At 43.1% G+C, this 18,633-nt stretch overlaps 1 protein-coding gene across 1 annotated transcript; it reads right to left on the reverse strand.

Moving 5' to 3' along the window:
• Window positions 1–1,634: 1,634 nt before the first annotated feature.
• On the reverse strand, window positions 1,635–18,632 carry URB2 (URB2 ribosome biogenesis homolog). Its single transcript, XM_039707692.1, has 9 exons — window positions 18,323–18,632; window positions 16,930–17,106; window positions 12,317–15,686; window positions 10,748–10,908; window positions 9,429–9,539; window positions 8,273–8,515; window positions 7,802–7,892; window positions 6,081–6,220; window positions 1,635–2,390 (listed from the first exon to the last, which is right to left on the reverse strand). Exons 1-9 carry the CDS (start codon window positions 18,446–18,448, stop codon window positions 2,193–2,195), a joined length of 4,617 nt encoding a protein of 1,538 aa, XP_039563626.1. The 5' UTR covers window positions 18,449–18,632; the 3' UTR covers window positions 1,635–2,192.
• Between the last annotated feature and the right edge of the window lies 1 nt (window position 18,633).

Below are 18,633 nucleotides of genomic sequence, written 5' to 3' on the forward strand. Positions count from 1 at the left end.
AAAAAAATCCGGAGCAGTTCTTGGACAAAGACCTGGGATTAGCAAGTGAAAGACAGCCTTCCTTTTAACCCCTTTTGCCACTTCTACACGAAACGCTGCCTTGTGCCGCAGAACTCCACTGCCTTGCATGGAAGTGGGGGCTGCGGGGTAAGTGGCAGTGCACAGGGTGTTTGAAATAAAGGTTTAATTGTGGCAGGATTTCAGATTCTCATTGATTCAAGCGCCGTGCCCTTTTGATAGTGGGGGTTTGTTAATTCCATCACCCCTGTACATCTAAGTCAGTTACACATTTTCATTTCCAAACCAAGCAGTTAAAATTGGTAACAATTTAAAAGTTAGTATTAATGAAATTAAACTGACCTCAACTCAACTAGCTCACCTTCTCTGGCTAGTGTTATTTACTGTGGTGTGCACTCAGAAGCTGTTGAGCTGTGTGTGGCTTGCACCATATGGCTGCATCTGGGGAGCCTTGACACTCACACGCCAGAGATGCTACCTCACTTCCTTCCTCCCTCACTTCCTTCCTCCCCCGCTCCAAACCCAGCTTTTCTTCTGCTGTTCTTTCCACATCCTCTCCCAGTGCTCAAATCCTTCCTTCGTTTTCCAGTGTATTAACTGTCTCCACCCTGGAGACCTCCCCTCTTTGGTGCCTCTTTGGATGCCTCCAGCTCCTGCTTGTGTCCCTTCTGGGACCTATGTCACTGTCCCCCTTCCTGGTGCGGCAGAAGTAACTCCCATTCCCACTGCCGGCCCACACAAAATAAAATACAGAAGTGGCCCAGTGGTGCATAGGATCCAGCTTAGAGAGAGTTAACTTGCTTCAGCTTATATGCCACTGTGGTTTGCATTTGTGACTGGAAAAGTGTTAATAACATAGCACTATTACTTCTGAACAGAGCTTCCACAGTATCAAAGCCCTTCAAGATGCTCTTTCAGGATGACAGGAGGGTCGTCTCCAGCCCAAAGGATGCTGGAGCCCTGGTCATCTGCCTCATCTGAGCCACATGAAGCCTTTTGCCGCAGACAAACTTCATCCTTTGGACCTTGCTATGGAGGCAGATAGACCCAGAAAAGTGGTAAGCCACATTCCAGTCTCCCTCTGCCCACCCCCTGTTTACAGATTAAAGCAAATAATCATATAAGAGTACTGAGTTCTTTCTACTACCTACATGTGCATGTGAAGACTGTTTTACCACTTAGATAAAAATTAGATCTTTAGTATATATAATTTAAAAAAACCAAAGTTCTGTCATTTAGATAATGAAAGGGAGTTATTTGATAAAACTTGATAAAGCTTCCTGTCAGAAGCTGAGCTGAGCTGCAATAAGTCGAGGGCTTACTCTTAACCTAGAGTGAATACAAAGCAACAAGGCTCAGCTTAGACCAAGAAGAGTCCCAGATAGTAACAGTAATTAACATTTGTCACAAGCCAAACAGAGAGTGCGCTGAGAGTGACCACAGCTCGGATGACTAAGTGTAACTGCTTAATGACAGTAAATCGAACAGAGCTCCAGGTAGTCAGTCTTTTTGATTATCATGAAATCAGAGGATAATACAGTTGGGAAGGAAATTCAATAGGTCAGACCAGGTTGCCCAGGGCTGGACTGGAAAGCAAAACCAATCAAGCAAAGAGATACAATCTTCCAAATTTTTTACTTTTACTTCTGCAGGTTTGCATAGTAACCTAATGTAAAGCTGTATAACATTGACAAAGTACTTCAGTTACAAAATGTAAAATAACAGGGTACAAAAATAAGCATTTTAACTGCTTTAATTCTGCTTACCATGTAAGCAAAAGCGGGGGTTATATCCATTGCTGGCTTTTAGACCAGACTATTGCTTCCACAGGAAAGCACCAAGATGTGCCAAAGCCTGAAGCCTGACATCTGCTGCCAAATTGCAGTGAGCTCCCCAAGGCTCCCAGAGAGCTCACCAGGGGCCAGCAGAGGAACAGCAGTTCTGCCATTTGTGGCACAACACAGGACCAGAACCAACAGCACAGCACACCCTCCCTCCCCTGTTCCCTTTTTCCCCGTTATGAAGGCTGGCTGTATAGGGATAAATGCAATCCATGTTTAGGACCCTCCTCAAGCTCAATTTTACTCGTTATCCCAAACCAAACAGCAACTGAGCATCTTCTGAGCACTCCAAGATCAATTCATAACTGATCACGCAGCGCCAGGCAGGATTCATCATGCAGTGTACTTTTCCTCCCCCTGCTTCTTTGCTTTGTGGTAGTGGTTGTAATCATTATACAGATCCTTGAAGACCTGCCTCACGCCTGCTGGGAGCGACGCATTTAAGAATTTGATGTCCCGTTCAATGCAAAGGTCAAGTATGTGATATATTCCTTCTGTGAGATGTGTCTTCACAGCTGGATGCAAAGTCACCTGCAAGAAGAACAAAATTGCCTTGAAGACAGAAAGGCAAGACGACACCATTTCCACAGTCAGTATACATTAAATGCTGACAACACTATCCTTTGCATCAGACCATCTGGAGCAGCCCATTAGATAAAATCCAAGATTGACTTGTGCAGTATTTTCCTGAATTTTGCAAACATGTTTTGCAAAACAAGCACAGCCCTTGCAGTAAAATCCACAGGAGTACTATACACATTGCTGCGGCGGCAAAGACACTAATCATTCTGGAATCACAGGGACACTCCTCAGCACAACAACTGTAATTAAAAAACCCTAAAATACTTGCCTTGGATTACACATTTCAGTGGATTCTCTATGTCTCGTACAGGCTGTACGCTATTATGTCAGTTTCAAATGAGCACTTCATTTACATTCGGTAGAAACAATTTTAACATATCACTTAACAATTTCATATTTATCTAACAATTTTTTCTGAGTACTTCACTGTGCACGCCTTAATAAAACAAGCCTTCAAAAATCTCAGAAACGTACATTTCCTTAATCTGTTTTAACACCAAGAATCAGGTACCTTGCCTGAAGTCATGCAGAAAGTTGGAGGAATACAAGAAATGACACAGGACCCAACACCCTGCTCCTGACATTACCTCTGCTCAATCCCACAACCAGTAGAACAGCCACTATAACCAGGAACATCAGCACAGACACTGGAGCCCTCTGCTGCTCTAGGCTAATTGAAATTTGTCCTGGGCTCACAAATCACTTGCTAAGTACTTCACTGCCCAAGACAGTGCTGGCCTCTGGCATCAATGCGTTATTTTTGCTGCAGAACCATATCTTATCTTTGCTGAATCCCAAAATTAGCTTTATGCCTCCAGATGTGAGCCTCTGCACTCCAGGCCTAATGAAAATCACATAAAAAGCCGTCATTAAAATTCAGGCCTCTTTCTTCCTTAGGCAACTAATAAACTTTCTGCTAATGAAGTGTGCTCCTCATCACTGTGACAGGCTCCCACTCTCTTTCTGCCCTAAATGTGAAAACAGCTAATATGTTTTGTTAGATCCACTAATATAGCATGGAAAAACATATAGCAGACATTAAGGCACATAAGATTTCCTTTAGATCTGTGACCCTGAAGAGTTTGCATGTGCAAGAGGTTGTAATTTTTCCCTTCTCTGTCAGTTGATCAATTGGTTTGTTTACAATAGATGTTATTTCTCCCTGCACTGTGCAATACAGTTGGAAAACAGCTGAGCATCACAGCTCCCAGTGAATGCACTGGGCTGGGCTCTCCCTTCCTAGGGAAGAGAAATGACTGCAGAGAACAAGGACAGGAAAACCCACAGCTACTGACAATATGGACCAGAGGGCCTACTTGGGATAAGCAGCTGTCTCAGAGCCGCAGTTAACAGAACTGCATCCCTCACATCACAAATTCATCTGGACCCATGCCTTATTCAGGCCATTCTTACTTTGCAGTTTCCTATAAACACCAACAACACCATGGGAAGCAGAGCCAAAGATTTAAACAGCTACTGGCTGGCAGTTAATTATACTTGTAAGTGGTTTATGGTCTATACAGTTAGCACAACCAATTTGTCAAGCATTACAGATTTCTTGATGTGATACACTAAATGTGTGAAGAGGTATTCCTCTATTGCTGAATTAAGCAACAGCTCAGAGGCAACAAGAAGAAAGCACTGTGAACAGTATGAAAGAGATGCCACCCTCTCCAGTAAGGAATCTTTCTAAATTAATACAAAATAATTTATGGTATAAAGAGGAAGCACTGAGGGAGCTGTTACACAACGGCTTTAGGGATAAGTGACTGCTTAGGACAGTAGCTTTCCTCAGTTCTAGTTTGCAGACCCTTAAAAGGGTTCCAGTAAGTGTGCAGATGCCTACATAAAGACTTAAATCTACTAACATGTTTTTCTCAGTTATCTTTAATGGACCCTCAGGGTCTTCATATCACAGGGAAAAAGCCACTGATCCTGACTCGGAAGAGATGAATGGTTAAAAGAGCTTTTCTCTCCCTCTGCAGAGCAACATGAAAGATGTGTACATGCCCCATTTAAGACAGGCATCTGAGGGTCCCCTTTCCTCTGATATCCATCAATTCTCAGCAGTCTAATGAGCAAATAAATCATCACCTACTTGTGATCTATCTATTCTGTCAGACAGAAGACACTCCTTTGCCACAGTGTCTGCTGGCTCAATACACCAATTTCCCCTTCCACACCCAAAGGTTCCATGCATACATTACTGATCTGTGGTTTCAGCTATCATCCATCACTTTCTATTTCCCAGGGAACATCTTGAACAAAACTTACCTAGACATCTCATGAGACTGTGTACTCCTGCTAATACTGAGACAAGTGTCCTTTCAACTTAAAAAGGTCGTTTGACAATTCAAGTCAGGCTTTCAAACTTACATTCAGTGATGACCAGATTACAGAATTCACAGATGGTTAAAGGGAAGCTACCTTAACAGCAATTTTCTCTTTGCTGAACTACTACATTCAGTATGCAAACAATAACCAACTAACCAGGAACAGTAAATAATATGGCTAAAATCTGACATCTCCTATTATTTTGCTCCCCCATTCCACCCTCCACCAAAAAAAAGGAAAAAGACGGGCAACAGAGAAGGTAGCAAAGTTTAACCTCTGTAATAACCTTCATGGTTAGTTACACCACAGTCCTTCAGAAACACAGCACCAGTTAGGATTTTCGTTTTGTAAGAGGGTCTTAAAACAAAGACTAAATTTCCTTTCTGTATTTCAGCCTGTGCCCAGGCCAGAACCACAAATAATCAGTCTGCAGGTACGTGCACCACAACAGCATTCAAACCCTGGTGAAATCTGCATCTAATGGGCTGAAGAAAATGACAAGCTGAAGTTACCTCTGGATGAGAGAAAACACTGATCTGCTTCTGGCATCCATAAGAGTAGAAGCAGTTGCCTTCAGTAAGGATCAGAATAATATCTTTGGTACAGAAGGAAAATTACCAAAAAGCTAACAACTCTTGCCTTGTGGCAACATTTTTTTCATTCACTTAATCATTTAGACCATATTAAAAGATTTTTTCCAGAAGAATCTTCCACCATTACTTTGCCAGATGGAGACTTAACTGCTATCAGTCCTGGACAACTGAGACTATTTGGAAGATAAACTTAACTACCAGATGTATAGGGAAGACATTTTTAACAATGATAGTGGCAAAAATCTGGAATATGTTGTCCAGAGAGGTGGTGGATATTTCATTCAAGGCCAAGTTGGATGTGGCTATGAGCAACCTGATGTATTTCAAGATGTCCCGACTCATTGTAGAGAAGCTGCACTAGATGACCTTTAAATCTTTCAACCTTTTAACCCAAACCACTCCATGATTCTGTGAAGAAAAGCAACACCCAACATGGCACTAAAGCAAAACAGCTTTGTACTTAGGCACTGCATTGTTTTACCTTAAAGACAAAAAACACAGCCCACACCTTTAGAAAATTTTCCAAGAGTTTGGTAAGAAAGATTCTCACGAACTCTTGCATAATACAAAAGCCTGGATCAAACCTGCATCTCCACGAGGTATAACAATTGTAACTTCACACGTCTTACAGAATTTAACAGAGTTGCCTTTGAAACAGAAACTCCAAAGCTAGCTCAATACTGTGGCACTTTCAAGACAGATGAGAACATACCTTCTGCAATTCAGTGACATAGTGAGCCACAATGAAGGCAGAAAACACAGTGAAGTCCTCCATTTCTGCAGCAATATAAGTATACATCCGTTCCACCAAGTGTGCACATTTCAGTATCATTTCAAACTCATCCATGTTGCCTAAAACACAAAGTGAGATGCAGCCTGGCATTTGAGGTTTAAAAACATTAGGAAAAAAAAAAAACCCAAAGAATCATTCAGTCTTCCATGATCCTTAAACAACATGAGGCCAAGGACAGCTTGCCTATTCATCTTTTCTTATCAAGCCACAGCTAGAGGCCCCCCACAACACACAAAATACACAAAACACATCCCTTAGAGTGGCTACTTTGTAGAAGCATACTGATTCCAATTTCATGTGCACTGTGAGACAAAAATTACTTGTTATAGATGTTGAAGTGCTCACAACAGCAGTTATGGTCCCTTTCACAATTCAGTCCCAACTAGCACTGTGGAGGAGAGAATGAGGAGACAAGAAAATTGTATTCCCTGCCTAGAGAAAATCAGAAGACATTTCTTAGAAACAGCATAGTAAGAAATCTCTTTGATGAGATCTATTATGTGAAATATAGCAGCAAAAGCTGCATCACTGGAGGTATCTAAAGTGAGACTGGTGAGATCAGCTAAGAATTAACTCAGTAGGCAGAGAATGAAGACCGCTAGTATAAACAAGGGAGAAGGGAAATCCAGAAATTATTTCCATGTTACCTGTTTTTGTAGCAAAGACAAACATTTTCAGCTTGAGGATGCCATGTACCTGTAAGCTTCCTGTGATGACTGCCTTATGTAAACATATTGCAGAAGCAAGAAAATTCTCCAAATCTGGCACCAGTTTAACATACCTTTTCCCCTATCACTGAGCCTCAGCTAACATATTCCTCTACAATGAATACATACACTTATATCTGCCCACAGCTGTGGACAACACATCAGCTGAGATAAATCTAAACATGGCACAGGCTGTAGGACATCAGCAGAAAGCTGGGATACAATCAGTTTCAGGCCATGAAGTCAACTTATCTCAAAACCCTCCACTATTAATGACAGGGTATCTATCCTGGCCATCTTAATCAGTGTGGACATCTCTGACTTGTCCACTTTGACTATGTAAACTCTTTAATAACTTCCTGTAATAAGTCTACTTTTTCCCCTTCCTCTTAGGATATTTAATTACCCTAATTCCAAATCCTTGACCACATGGATGTATCATCTAATCCCAAATGATGCTTCGGATACACATGGAGTTCTTATACTTAGCATAGAATGGTGACAGCTCAGCTCTGTAGTAAACATAGTTCCAATCTAAAAAAAATCCATTTAGTATCATCCATTTGGGATTATAACTCACACATATTAGCACAAATCACTGGAGCTCACAGCCACCATGCTTGCAGACACAGGGTTTGACAGGAAGAGCAGAAATTGGGCACAGTTAGCCTTACTGCTTCCTGTCTACTTGCCAGCCAGACAGTGAAGAATAACTTATTCACCAAAAGCAATGCTGTCTGCATGCAGCACCCCAGGAGCCCCAGTTATCTTCCTAAGCCCACTACCACAAAGCTCATCCTCAGTTTTTCATAAGGACAGGTTTGACAGGGATGACAGTTTCAATTCCACAGCTAGGTTTTGAGGACTTTGTCCTGTTCAGCATCTCCTCTTCTACAGTATATATATAAAGCAAAGGTGGAAAAGATATGGTACCTCTGTCTCCTTTCTGACGTCCTTCATGCATGACAGAAACAACGAGACGATGGAAACTGCTCAGAAAGGATGGTGCTGCTTTCAACAGCACCTGAAAAACACATGAAATAAAAACATGTGAGAATACATAGTAGAGGGACTGGAGAGGGTAGCAACTATCTTCTCATTCTGCATCCTGAGCTATTTGTGCTTCTAGAATCAATCATAGGAAAAGGAAACATTTTCTCCTAACGTAGCACCAGATGCTCAAAAGCAATCCACTGCCAAAGAACAACAGTGCAGGCACAAGCAAAGCAGGAGAGCAACTGAAATTATGTGATTTTGAGATTCTCAGCCTTTTACATGACAAGCAGTACAATGCATTTTCATACTATCAAGACAAAATATTTCAAAATAATTTAAAAAATTGTATCACTAATATGTTTGCTCTTTCAAACCTTTTCTCCTTCTCCCACCCCATCACAGATATACCTTTGGATGACACTGCACAATAGAGAAGAGCACTTCATGGACCCCCAGGAAGACACCATGATAGTCTTCTGTCTTCAGATGATCCAGAGGGACTGTTAGAAGAATGCTGAATGCCAATGAAACGTGATGTGGATTCACAAGAATCCCTTCTCCCTGCCTTAGCAGAGCTGCTACAGTCTCTAGAATAGGTGTAACTATGATGGAAATCAGTGCCTGGTCCTGACAGGCCTCTTTGGTTTGCAGCTACAAGACAGGAAACAGACAATGAGCAATGCATTAGTGTTGGAACACCAGAGAACCCTAATGATCTGACTGGAGTCAATGGAACTAGACCAGTGTGAACTGGACTGGCAGGGAGACTCCTGCCCTGCACCTGAGCCATTTCCATGCACTTGTGCCCTGTGTGAGGATGCACATGATGCATTTCAAACAAACACTCCTGTGAGCATTGGAATGGCAACCGGAATGACAACTATTCCCCAGCCTCCTGAAAACCAGCACCTCTTTGCACCTCTTCACACAAACCCAATGATGCAGGTCACCCCTTTACATGCATGCAGACCTATCAAAAGGGGCAGAAACTGCAAGCTTATGATTCCCAGCCATTGCAGAACCAACCGCTGATAAATTCTTGCCTAGAGACATCATCCCAAGAGAAGAAAAACCTACATCACTAGGTTTATATGCTGTACAAACAAAGGGCAGGAAACTTGGGTTTGATCAGTTTCAGTTAAGTTTCCCTTTCATAATTCAGTGAATTTATATAATTACTTTTTTCTATAAGCACTTGTTTTGTTTTGCTGCTGTTGGCTTCTGCTGTAACACATGGCTGATGGTTATCTTTTCCTTTGGACAGGAGACAGAGTCTCTACTCTGCAGTCTAACAAGTTTCTCCCAAGCTCCATATTACACAGTGTAGTTCCATAAAATTACTGTGTATAAGAAATGGATGACCTGCACACTGCACTCACAGGAGATTTACTTGAGGAAGGAGGAGAAAAAGGGTCTACACAAAAACTTCAGATGAATCTGGATTTGGAAACATGGATTTGTTTTATTTTGTTCCTGCGTGCCTCTGTGCTCGTTGGCGGTAGCCACTAGAGAGTCTAAGAGATAGGAGGGGTAGGTAATGAAGTTACAATAAAGAGATACTTACAGCTAAAGCTGTGATTATCTGTGGGCTGGCAAACCAGAAAGCTTTCCCTTTGTCTCCACTTAATGGGCAGCTGAGCAACAATTTGGTTAACGTAACAGCTGACAATACTTCCTGCAGAAAGCAGACGGACCATCAGTCAGGGGTACAAGGCACACCGGCTCCTTTCATGTACAAAAGAGCTCTTTCAAGGTCAGTGGCACTTTTGAGCATTACCAGAGCCTAGACACATCAAAGGCCTCCCACCAATACCTCTCTTTGGAAATTGTGAAGCAAGCAGCAGCTCAACAGAATTCAATGCACTGAGCAGCACTGACCCAAATGTACTTTATGCCACATTTGCTTCACAATCAACTTACTGTACAAAAAAGCTTACATGACTTTTAAGAAAGGAAAGCCTTCTCATACAACTGCCACTAGATAACAGAGAGAAGCAGAGGCAATACAAGGATACCAGTACTCTATAAATTAAGAATGCTGCTTTTGGCATCAGGGTTTTTTTAATTGCTCTTTCAAACCTTTTCCCCTTTAGTTGTTTATACAGACTGATAAAAGAAGCATATTTCAAGCTACATTCAGGTAGCAGGAATTACCTGTGCAGTTCAAGAATTCCAGATACACGTTCAAAAAGATGCATCAAGAATTGATGCAGCACAGCTGCTGCTCTTCTGAGAAATAAGATAGGGACGGATAACCCCGCAAATTTAATCCAAGTGTCATTCTCAAATCACTGGGCTTTCTATGGAGCATACAGCAGACCTTTTTTTTGCCAGAAGTGTTCCATACATCACCACTGGTGCTTAAGCTGCTCTGATGAAGGGCACATAATTTAAAAAGATACTGAGTGCTATCTGGGTATTGCTGAGTAGTCTTTAGAGCAACAAGCACCAAAAGCACAGGTGCAGTTTTGGTTTTACTTAAAAATGCCAGCACTTCTAGAAGTGCCTTTAACCTTGTAAAAAAGAGCTACAGATAATCACTGACTGCTGGTATCTGTTGTGCAAGAGCTCTGAGCAGCAAGTAGGAAAGAGCTTTGAGAATGGCCTGTAACACCACAGCTGTGTGATTTCTATTGACAACACATGGACTCGAGACTGCTTAAGATGGACAGAAAGTTTTCTGAGTTTTTCCAGCTCTCAGTTTATATACAGAACATAGCACAGTCACAAAGCCCTTATCCATGTAAATTAATTTGACCTGATCACTGAACATAAAGCAGGAAGAAGAAAAAAATTTAACAAATGCCATTCAGCCAACAACCTTGTTTCAACATACAGCAGACTGCAGAAGGAAGCTGACAACACATTAAGCTCATGCCTTACTTTAGCCTTCTGCTGCCAAATATTCCTCACTTCCAGTCCCTGCAGCACCAGCCTCATTATGGCATAAAACTCCTCAGCAGAGCAGTTTCCCAGCACCTGCACAAGCACCTCTGTCAGCTCCATCTCCATACTTCGGATCACCTGGATTGTAATTGCAGGACCTGCATATTCAAGAGACAAAAGCAATCAATTCCCAAGACAAGAACTTTCACAGTTAGGAACGGGGCAAACTGAAAATAAAACAGTTTTGGGGGTACCTTTTTAGCACTCAAATAAATAGAGGGCTTGATATTTTCTGCTTACCTTTCTTCCCACTAGTGCAATAACTTGACGATCTCAAGTATATCCTACCTTCAGGTTCAGAGCAGTCATCATACCAACAAAAAGTCTTCAGTAATACAGAAAGACTACACTAAAGCAGCTGCACAAGCCAAGGGAGCAGGTTAAACAAGCCACACATCTTTCTACAAATGGTGGCCAGAGATCAATCACAAATCATAAAAATATAAAGCTTTTTCTATGACTACTTAATAGCAATGCAAACACTGAGATCACAACTGCAATTCACTTGAACAGGCGTCTCCAAAGCAGGGTGTGCACACCCCAGGGAATTCACTGGAGTCGGGGGAATTATAAGTAAAATATCTTTAATACAAAAACATACTTTAAATAGTGTTTACTTCATCTTTATCTCATTCTTTTTCAACATTTTCTGTATGTGTGCTTTATAATATACATAGTGGAATAGCACATGTATAATTTGTAAGTAAGTTATATTCAAGCTGTGTGTTCAATTTCTTAAGAGTATTTTAATGATAGGTGTATGCAATCAAAAATGTTTGGACATCACTGCACCAGAGCATGCCAGTAATAAGTTTGACAGACTCCAGCAGTTTGAAGAAGTCAAAGAGAACAGTTATTCCTGCTCTCTGTTCATCCCTCTTTGTGAATGAGACAATATAAAGGAGCCATTAGGTCCCACAGCTGGCAGCAGAGGGTTTTCATGTAATTTCCAGCCCTGGCTCTTTATTTGGTGAGGATAAAGGAACCCACCTGCTAATATCCCACAAAATTTATCAGAACTACCACATGGTGTTCATCATCCATAACAGTTAGGTAACTTCCACTGTTCTATAAACTCACCTAGAAGATACAAAAGCAGGTGAGTATTTTACTCTAAGATCTGACCTGGTACAGATCAGCTGCTTCAGTGGTGCCTACTATACCAATTACACAAGCAGGACACTGCAGTTCAGCCCTACCTCCAGAAGTACTACCATGTTCCAGTTACTTTCAAAATGCTCTACCAGGGATGCGTAACTCAGGACCTCAACTTTATTAAGATATTAACATCTATCAGAAGATCATTACCAAACCAGATGGTGGCTGTGGTCCAGGTACCAAAATATTGCCTCCCTGAAAATTTTCCTGTTATGCATTTAAAAAAGGATAGCCTGCTGTTTTAACACAAGTAAACAAATGCAGACTTTTAAAGAAACCTTATGCTTTGCTAAATGGCTTTTAACTCACAAAATTAGCAAAGGAGGTGGAGAAAGAGAATTTTCATACCAGAGAGAAGCTTTTTTATAGCAAAAACAACCATGACTGCAGTTTCTTTTTCAGGATACAGCTCTGGCACGGAGCAGAAGACAGTCAGGAACTGCAATGCAAGCTGAAGGAACTGCAGATTACTCCCTGCACAGGGCAGCTCTTTCAGTATCTGAGAGTAAAACTCTTGGTACAGTTTAACACGGGGCTGCTTCAAACACCCACTGGGCTCCTTCTGCCAGTCCTTCTTGAGAGGATGGCTCAGATCTGCTTTGAGGAGAGTAGTGACAGATGGTATGAATGCCACAGGCAAAGGCTGGTTTGGGGTGCTACTCCGAAGACCGTGTTCAACTGTTCTGACCATCTGCAGAACCACTGGTTCCAACAGAGCACACATCACATCCACAGAATGCAGCTTCTTTTCTGGCAGCTGCTGGAGGTGCAGTGTGATGACATGACAGAGTGTGGTGAATGCTGTGAGCAGCAATTGCTCAGCTGCAGGATTCCACTTTTTCCAGTCTATGCTTTTGGCTGCACCTGTGTCTGGCCTACAGCTCACCAGGAAAGACATGAACTTTTCCAAGTTGAGCTTCACACTTTGTCTTCTTTCAATAATCATCTGAAGAAAGTTTTCCAAAAACTCTTGGACCTCCTGGACATACTGTGCCCAAACAGGAACAGTCAAGACATCAGTGAAAAACTTGCAAGCTGTAAGCTGGGAGGTCATGACAGCCTCAAGAACATCGCTGGCATGTAACACCTTAAGAACAGAGTTGGAGTTCCTGCCAGCTTGCAGGCATCTCAGGAGGTGGAGGCAAGTACTTAAAAACTTCAGCAGTAACAATTTGCTGCAAGAGGCATTAGCCCTGGTATTAACTAGCAGAGACAGCAGCACCAGAAAACACCGAGTACACTCAGAGGGAAGAAAACTGTCTAATTTCAGGAGGGAAACAATTTCTAGCAAACCCAGGCATCTTTGTAGCTGACGTTCTTTCAGGATGACAGGGCAGCCATTTTTTGCTAACAATGCTATACATTGGGCAACTTTCTCCAGTGTTTTCCAAGACAAGCTCAGCTCATCCTTCTGCACTTTGTTTTCTGATGGAACTTCCAATGGATCAAGAGTTTTGCAAGAAGCCAGGATTTCTTCATGCCAAGGAATACCAGTCACAGACAGCTGCTGCAGTGGCAGATCTACTGAATCCCTGGTAGAAGTGGGCAGCACTGTAGCAAACTGATGAATAAGATGGGTGAGAAAAGCACAGTGCAGGACCCTCATTTCTGGTAGAAGAGAGCTGTGGATCAAACCAAGAGATATCTTCACAATGCTGATGGAAGGCTCCTGGTCCGTGGCAGCTTCCTGAGCTTCAGACACCATCAACGTTTGTAGAAGCACATTTGCAATGTACTCTACATCTTTTAAAGAAAGATACGGCAACAGGATGGTCAGGTTGGACATGACGAGGTGCCAGTGTGCTGTGGGGTAGCTAAGTTCTGTTATCACGCTGATATCACCATCCCACGGTTCAGATTCTCCTCTGCTCATGGTGGACCTCCCAGACTCCAGGATGAAAGCTGCAGCCTGATGCAAGGCCTGTAGGTCAGCTTTGGTCTGCATTAACATCATCTTCATTTTCTGAAGTGTGAGCAGTTCTAAGCAGTACTTACTAGTGGAGGCAAAACTACTTGCAAGTTCCATAACTCTCCTCCAACACTGCTCCTCCACACCAGGCAGAAAAGCTGAAATGCCCCAGTGCCTTGCAGCAGGTTCAGTAACAGCTGTTTCAGCTATTGGAGACACATATTTACTGCAGCTAACACCAAACAGAGCGTCTACTTCAACCCAAGTGTAAACAAGCAGGAGGGTAGCATCACTGGTCTTTCTTAGCCAAAGCTCTGACTTTTCTTCCTCTCTCCTAGGAGCTTGCAGCAGCTCCATCAGTGGCTGAGTTATTCCCTTCTGTATGTCTGCCATTAAACGCTGAGTGCGAAGCACCACAGGGGAAGGAGTGACATCATCTAGGCTCCTCATGTTGAACAGAAAAGCATGCAGCACTGAGCACACTGACATCAGCTTCAAGGCCATGTCAACTGACCCTTCAACAGCTGGAATGATATGGGTCTGGCATTTCTCCACAAAGAGATACAGAATGTCCAGAATCTGGTTGGGTGGCAGTTCAAGAAGGCACTCACGAAGCTTTGCTGTCAGGCCAGCAGAGAAGATGAATGGCCTCAGTTCATCAACAGCTGGCCGGCAAATGACCGTCAGCACCTCTTCAAAGAGCCGTGGGAACTGCCTCAGCTTGGAGTAAATCTGGAATATGGTGCTGATGAGAGTCTCCTGTGGCTTCTTTGTACGTGGGTCACAGGCCTCGGCATCAATCCAAGCTGACGACACCAAGTCATCCAGGTCTGGCTCTACGATAAGGTGGTTTAATGACATCAGGAGCTTGAGACACCTGAACCAAGCAGGGATGGAAGCTTGGGAGTGTGTCAGCAGCATCTGTGCTAGCTTCCGGTAAAACCCAAACTGCACTTCCTTGTGCCGGATACGGTCACTGGCGACATTATAGATATCATTGCTGAGCACCAAGTTCAGAAGCTGCTCCAAAGCAAGCAGCTCCATGCTCCAGTCCACAGGGAAAAGCGTATCACTCCTCCCTGCCTCCTGCAGGTCAGAGAGCCTGAGACAGCCAAAAAGCCTGCTGAGCATGTGGAAGCACATAAGGTGGTTTTCTGCCTTACAGTACGAGTCCAGAAAGAGCTTATATAGCAGAGACACCGAACCAGCCACAACCGCTCCGTGGAGGGCAGGCTCACACAAGTCACTGCCCAGCTTGGTCTGCACTGTGTTGACTGGTAGCAAAAGAGTTTTCAAAGCTCCTTTCTTCTTCTGGGATTCCTGCTCTGACAGCAGCTCTTCTTTGTAGGATGAGAAAAGCTCAGGCTGAAATAACCCAGCATGCAGCAAAGTCTCTATTTGGCTTCGTATTTCTCTGCTCAGGTGCTGACACACATGGTTATCATCTGCTTGTGTCCAGCTTCTCACAGTCAGTAAGTGCCTCAGGAGCAAACATGGCTGGAGCAAGTGACTTGTCACACGCCCAAACACACGGTTTGGGTTGGTTTGCTGCCTCTGGATCAGGAGGTACTGAGCAAAGGTAAGATGGAGGACGCTGAACAACTGGGAGCCCACAGCATCGTCAGAAGCCAGCTGCTGGCATGCCAGCTTGGACAGCTTGCTGAGGAGGTCAACCAAAAGCTCACACTTTGCTGTGTAAATGATGGACAGTGAAGGAGTAGAAAGGATGCCATTGGAGCAGCTCAGCACAGTGCCAATGTTCTGCTGTGTTTTTTCAGAATAGGCCTCTGATAACCTTTTGTTTATGATCTGAAAAAAGAAACAAAAACAAACCCCAAAAACCAGTCAATTTAGCATACAAAGATAAAGCCCATTATCATGAGCCAACAACACCTGTGACCTGTGGCTGCAAGCAAGGGGGATGTGCCTACAACTGCTGCTGGGCCTCTCACATCACAGGTTTCAAACTAGAAGCTCCACTGTCTTTGCATTTGTTTGCAGCACAAGATGAGTAATGAAGCCCTCATGCACGCTACTGGCCACAGCATAAGACTATCCATACTTGATACTAATGGCTCATCCTGCAGAAATGGAGTAGGGGTAAATTTCTTCCCTTCTTCAATGGTCCCCAGAATTACGCTCCCAACAACAACAAACCCATACACAATACACATCCCTGCTCTGATACAGGGAGCTTATTTAGTAAGAATGTCCATGACTGAATATCATCTTTATATTTGAAAATGAGACAATTTCTGGTCCTGATATCTGGAATGAGACTATTTTCTTTTCCCTTTGAGGGATACACATTTCTAGAGAAATGATGTTGCATTTCTCTTCCTTTTCTCAAACTTTATGTGTATTTCCCTGCTGTTTTCTTCTTCAATCCACTTTCCACTCACTCCCTTTTGTCATCTTCAGATGTCTGCAAACAAATTCAGTAACAGTTTACAAATCTGTGTCCATTTTGTCAAAAACCTTACTTGTCTCCATCCACCTTATTGTGGATGGTTCATCTCCTCTGCTGCAACAGTGATGGAACTAAAACATACCCTTAAATTCTTCCCACTGGACTCTCTACCACCTCTGTCCTTAGCGTTCGGGGTACCCTGTCCTGTACCTCTGACCTGATCTTCATCCATACAGGTTTTCATACCTAGACCACATTTAAATTTGGCACACTTTCTGCACAACATCTCTGAAGCCTATATTTCATCCAAAAAATTCTCCATACTTCTCAGTTCAATTTCTACATGTAAAGACAATCTTCTCTTGCTTCCCTTCAATCTGATCAAAACTAAAAGGATCATTTTCCCAGGCATTTTCACTGCCTTTGCAGCCGCTCACTAATTCTGCCATTTTTAACCTTAGTGCTGCACAAATACAAAATGTATTGCAGGACAGAAATAGAGAAACTTTTAGTACAGGTCCTGCAAACTATCAGATTAATACATATTTCATGCAACATCTGACACTTTGAGGAAGAGCCAAGTACTGTAAGAGATATATATTGCTATCCAGAATTTTACCAAATATCCACAGTCATAGTTACCTCTGCAATTGAAAAACTGAGACCAACTGTCTTCCCACTCTTTAAGAGATCCTGTAGTCTTTTACTATGGATAACATTGTCAAGATATGCCCAGAGTTTTTCAACAACTTCATCCTCTAGTTCATGTTTCTTGTTGTAGTTGGAAACCAATGCCTGGCTTACCCAATCGAGTAAAACCTGTTAAGAGAAGGGAAAACAAGAAATCTTTAACAACCCCCAAGCAAAAACAGGACAAAAGCAGTACCTCCTCACAGTTACAGCATTTGTGCCTTGGGAACCGTGCTACATCCAAGCAGAACAGCTTCTGAGTGAGCAGAGAAGTCTGCTCCCAAAGGTTTCAATTCCTAAGAGCTTACGCTCTATACCAAATGTCGGACCTGTGCTTGCATGCACCATCCCAAAACAGCTTTCAGGAGTGAACATCTTTACTCTGACAACATTCTAATTCTAACAGTTGACACCGGTTGCAAATGCAGTCTTTTAAATCAGCAACTCAGAGAATCAGCTGGTTTTCACTTTCTGAAAGGTGCTATTCCACTTACATCCTTCTCTTTATATGTTCAAATTCACTACCTAAAAATTCAGGCCCAGGAATTTAGATGGATGCAAACTGGAAAAGATTGAAATCTATTCATTACTGTTTCAAAACTGAAGTTGTGGTGTATGGCTAAGTTTAATATTTTAAGTAACTGAAATAACAAGAACCCGAAACACAGATTTCAGATGTGCAAACCCCAGGCCCAAAAGTACTACCAGGAATAGGACAAGAGGAATAGGATGAGACATCCCTAACCGAGGGAAACACTGCACAGACCTTCAGGAAACAGGGTCAAAACAAAAGACTTAGGAGACAGTGTGGGTTCCATGACGAGAAAACCAAATCACCTTCCAAGCAGCAGTCCATGAATGCACTGTGTACTCTTTGCTCATGCACAGCAAGTTCTGAGCACCAGAGAACACACAGCCTCAGTCAGTCCTCCCATCCTCAAGTTCTTGTTTTTAACTGTGCCCAAAAGTATCTGACTTCGGAGCATCCTGTCTTGGACATAATACCAATGGCAATGACAGCTCTAAAGACAATGATTTCTCGTGTCTCTGGGAGACAAAACACAGGCACTACCCTCTCTACAAGAAAGTTTCTTCCGTCCTACACGAATGCAGGGCTTTTTGCTGAAGCTACCTGTATGATGTTATACCTACGTTGTTGTAAAAACATTTCATGTAACGACAAAGAAACCAAGAGCTGATCACAGTCCTAAATCAGTGCTATATTTACAGTGCTATCAGCTAGCTAGAAGCTAGATCTGGATTTTAAGAACTGATTCATCCATAGCAGCAATCCGCCATCGGTATTTTCTTCTTCCATCACTGCTCACCACTAAAAAGTACTCACTTGCTCCTTATTAGGCAGGACGCACTGGTGAGAAATCCACGCGAACCGGGCTATTTTGAGTTTGTCCTCCCAAGAAGTCTTGGCGCTTTTCAGCTTCAGGTAAATCCCGGAGTAGATCGCTGCCATGGGGGCGGCACGTGGGAACAGCGAAGAGGCAGACACGCGTCTGGAAGAGACGCCGAGCGAGGAGAAGGCGGTCGGACGGGCAGCGGCCCGGCACTCACCCGGCACTCACCCACGTGGCACCGCTCGGGGCCCAAGCGCCCGCCCGCCCGCCCGCCGCCCACGGCCCCGCTCCCAGCGCCCACCTC

The sequence above is a fragment of the Passer montanus genome, unplaced genomic scaffold (genome assembly GCF_014805655.1).
Source record: "Passer montanus isolate IOZ18808 unplaced genomic scaffold, ASM1480565v1 scaffold2, whole genome shotgun sequence".
NCBI classification, from domain to species: domain Eukaryota; kingdom Metazoa; phylum Chordata; class Aves; order Passeriformes; family Passeridae; genus Passer; species Passer montanus.

Bases quoted from the DNA above. Each gene is read 5' to 3' on its own strand.
- URB2 (XM_039707692.1), bottom strand. From the start codon at position 18,448: ATGGCAGCGATCTACTCCGGGATTTACCTGAAGCTGAAAAGCGCCAAG. The intron at 9,540-10,747 runs GTAAGGCATGAG...TGCTTTCTGCAG, and splicing joins TTTGGCAGCAGAAGGCTAAA to GAAGTATTGTCAGCTGTTAC. The intron at 6,221-7,801 runs GTACCATATCTT...TTTGTGTTTTAG, and splicing joins ACGTCAGAAAGGAGACAGAG to GCAACATGGATGAGTTTGAA.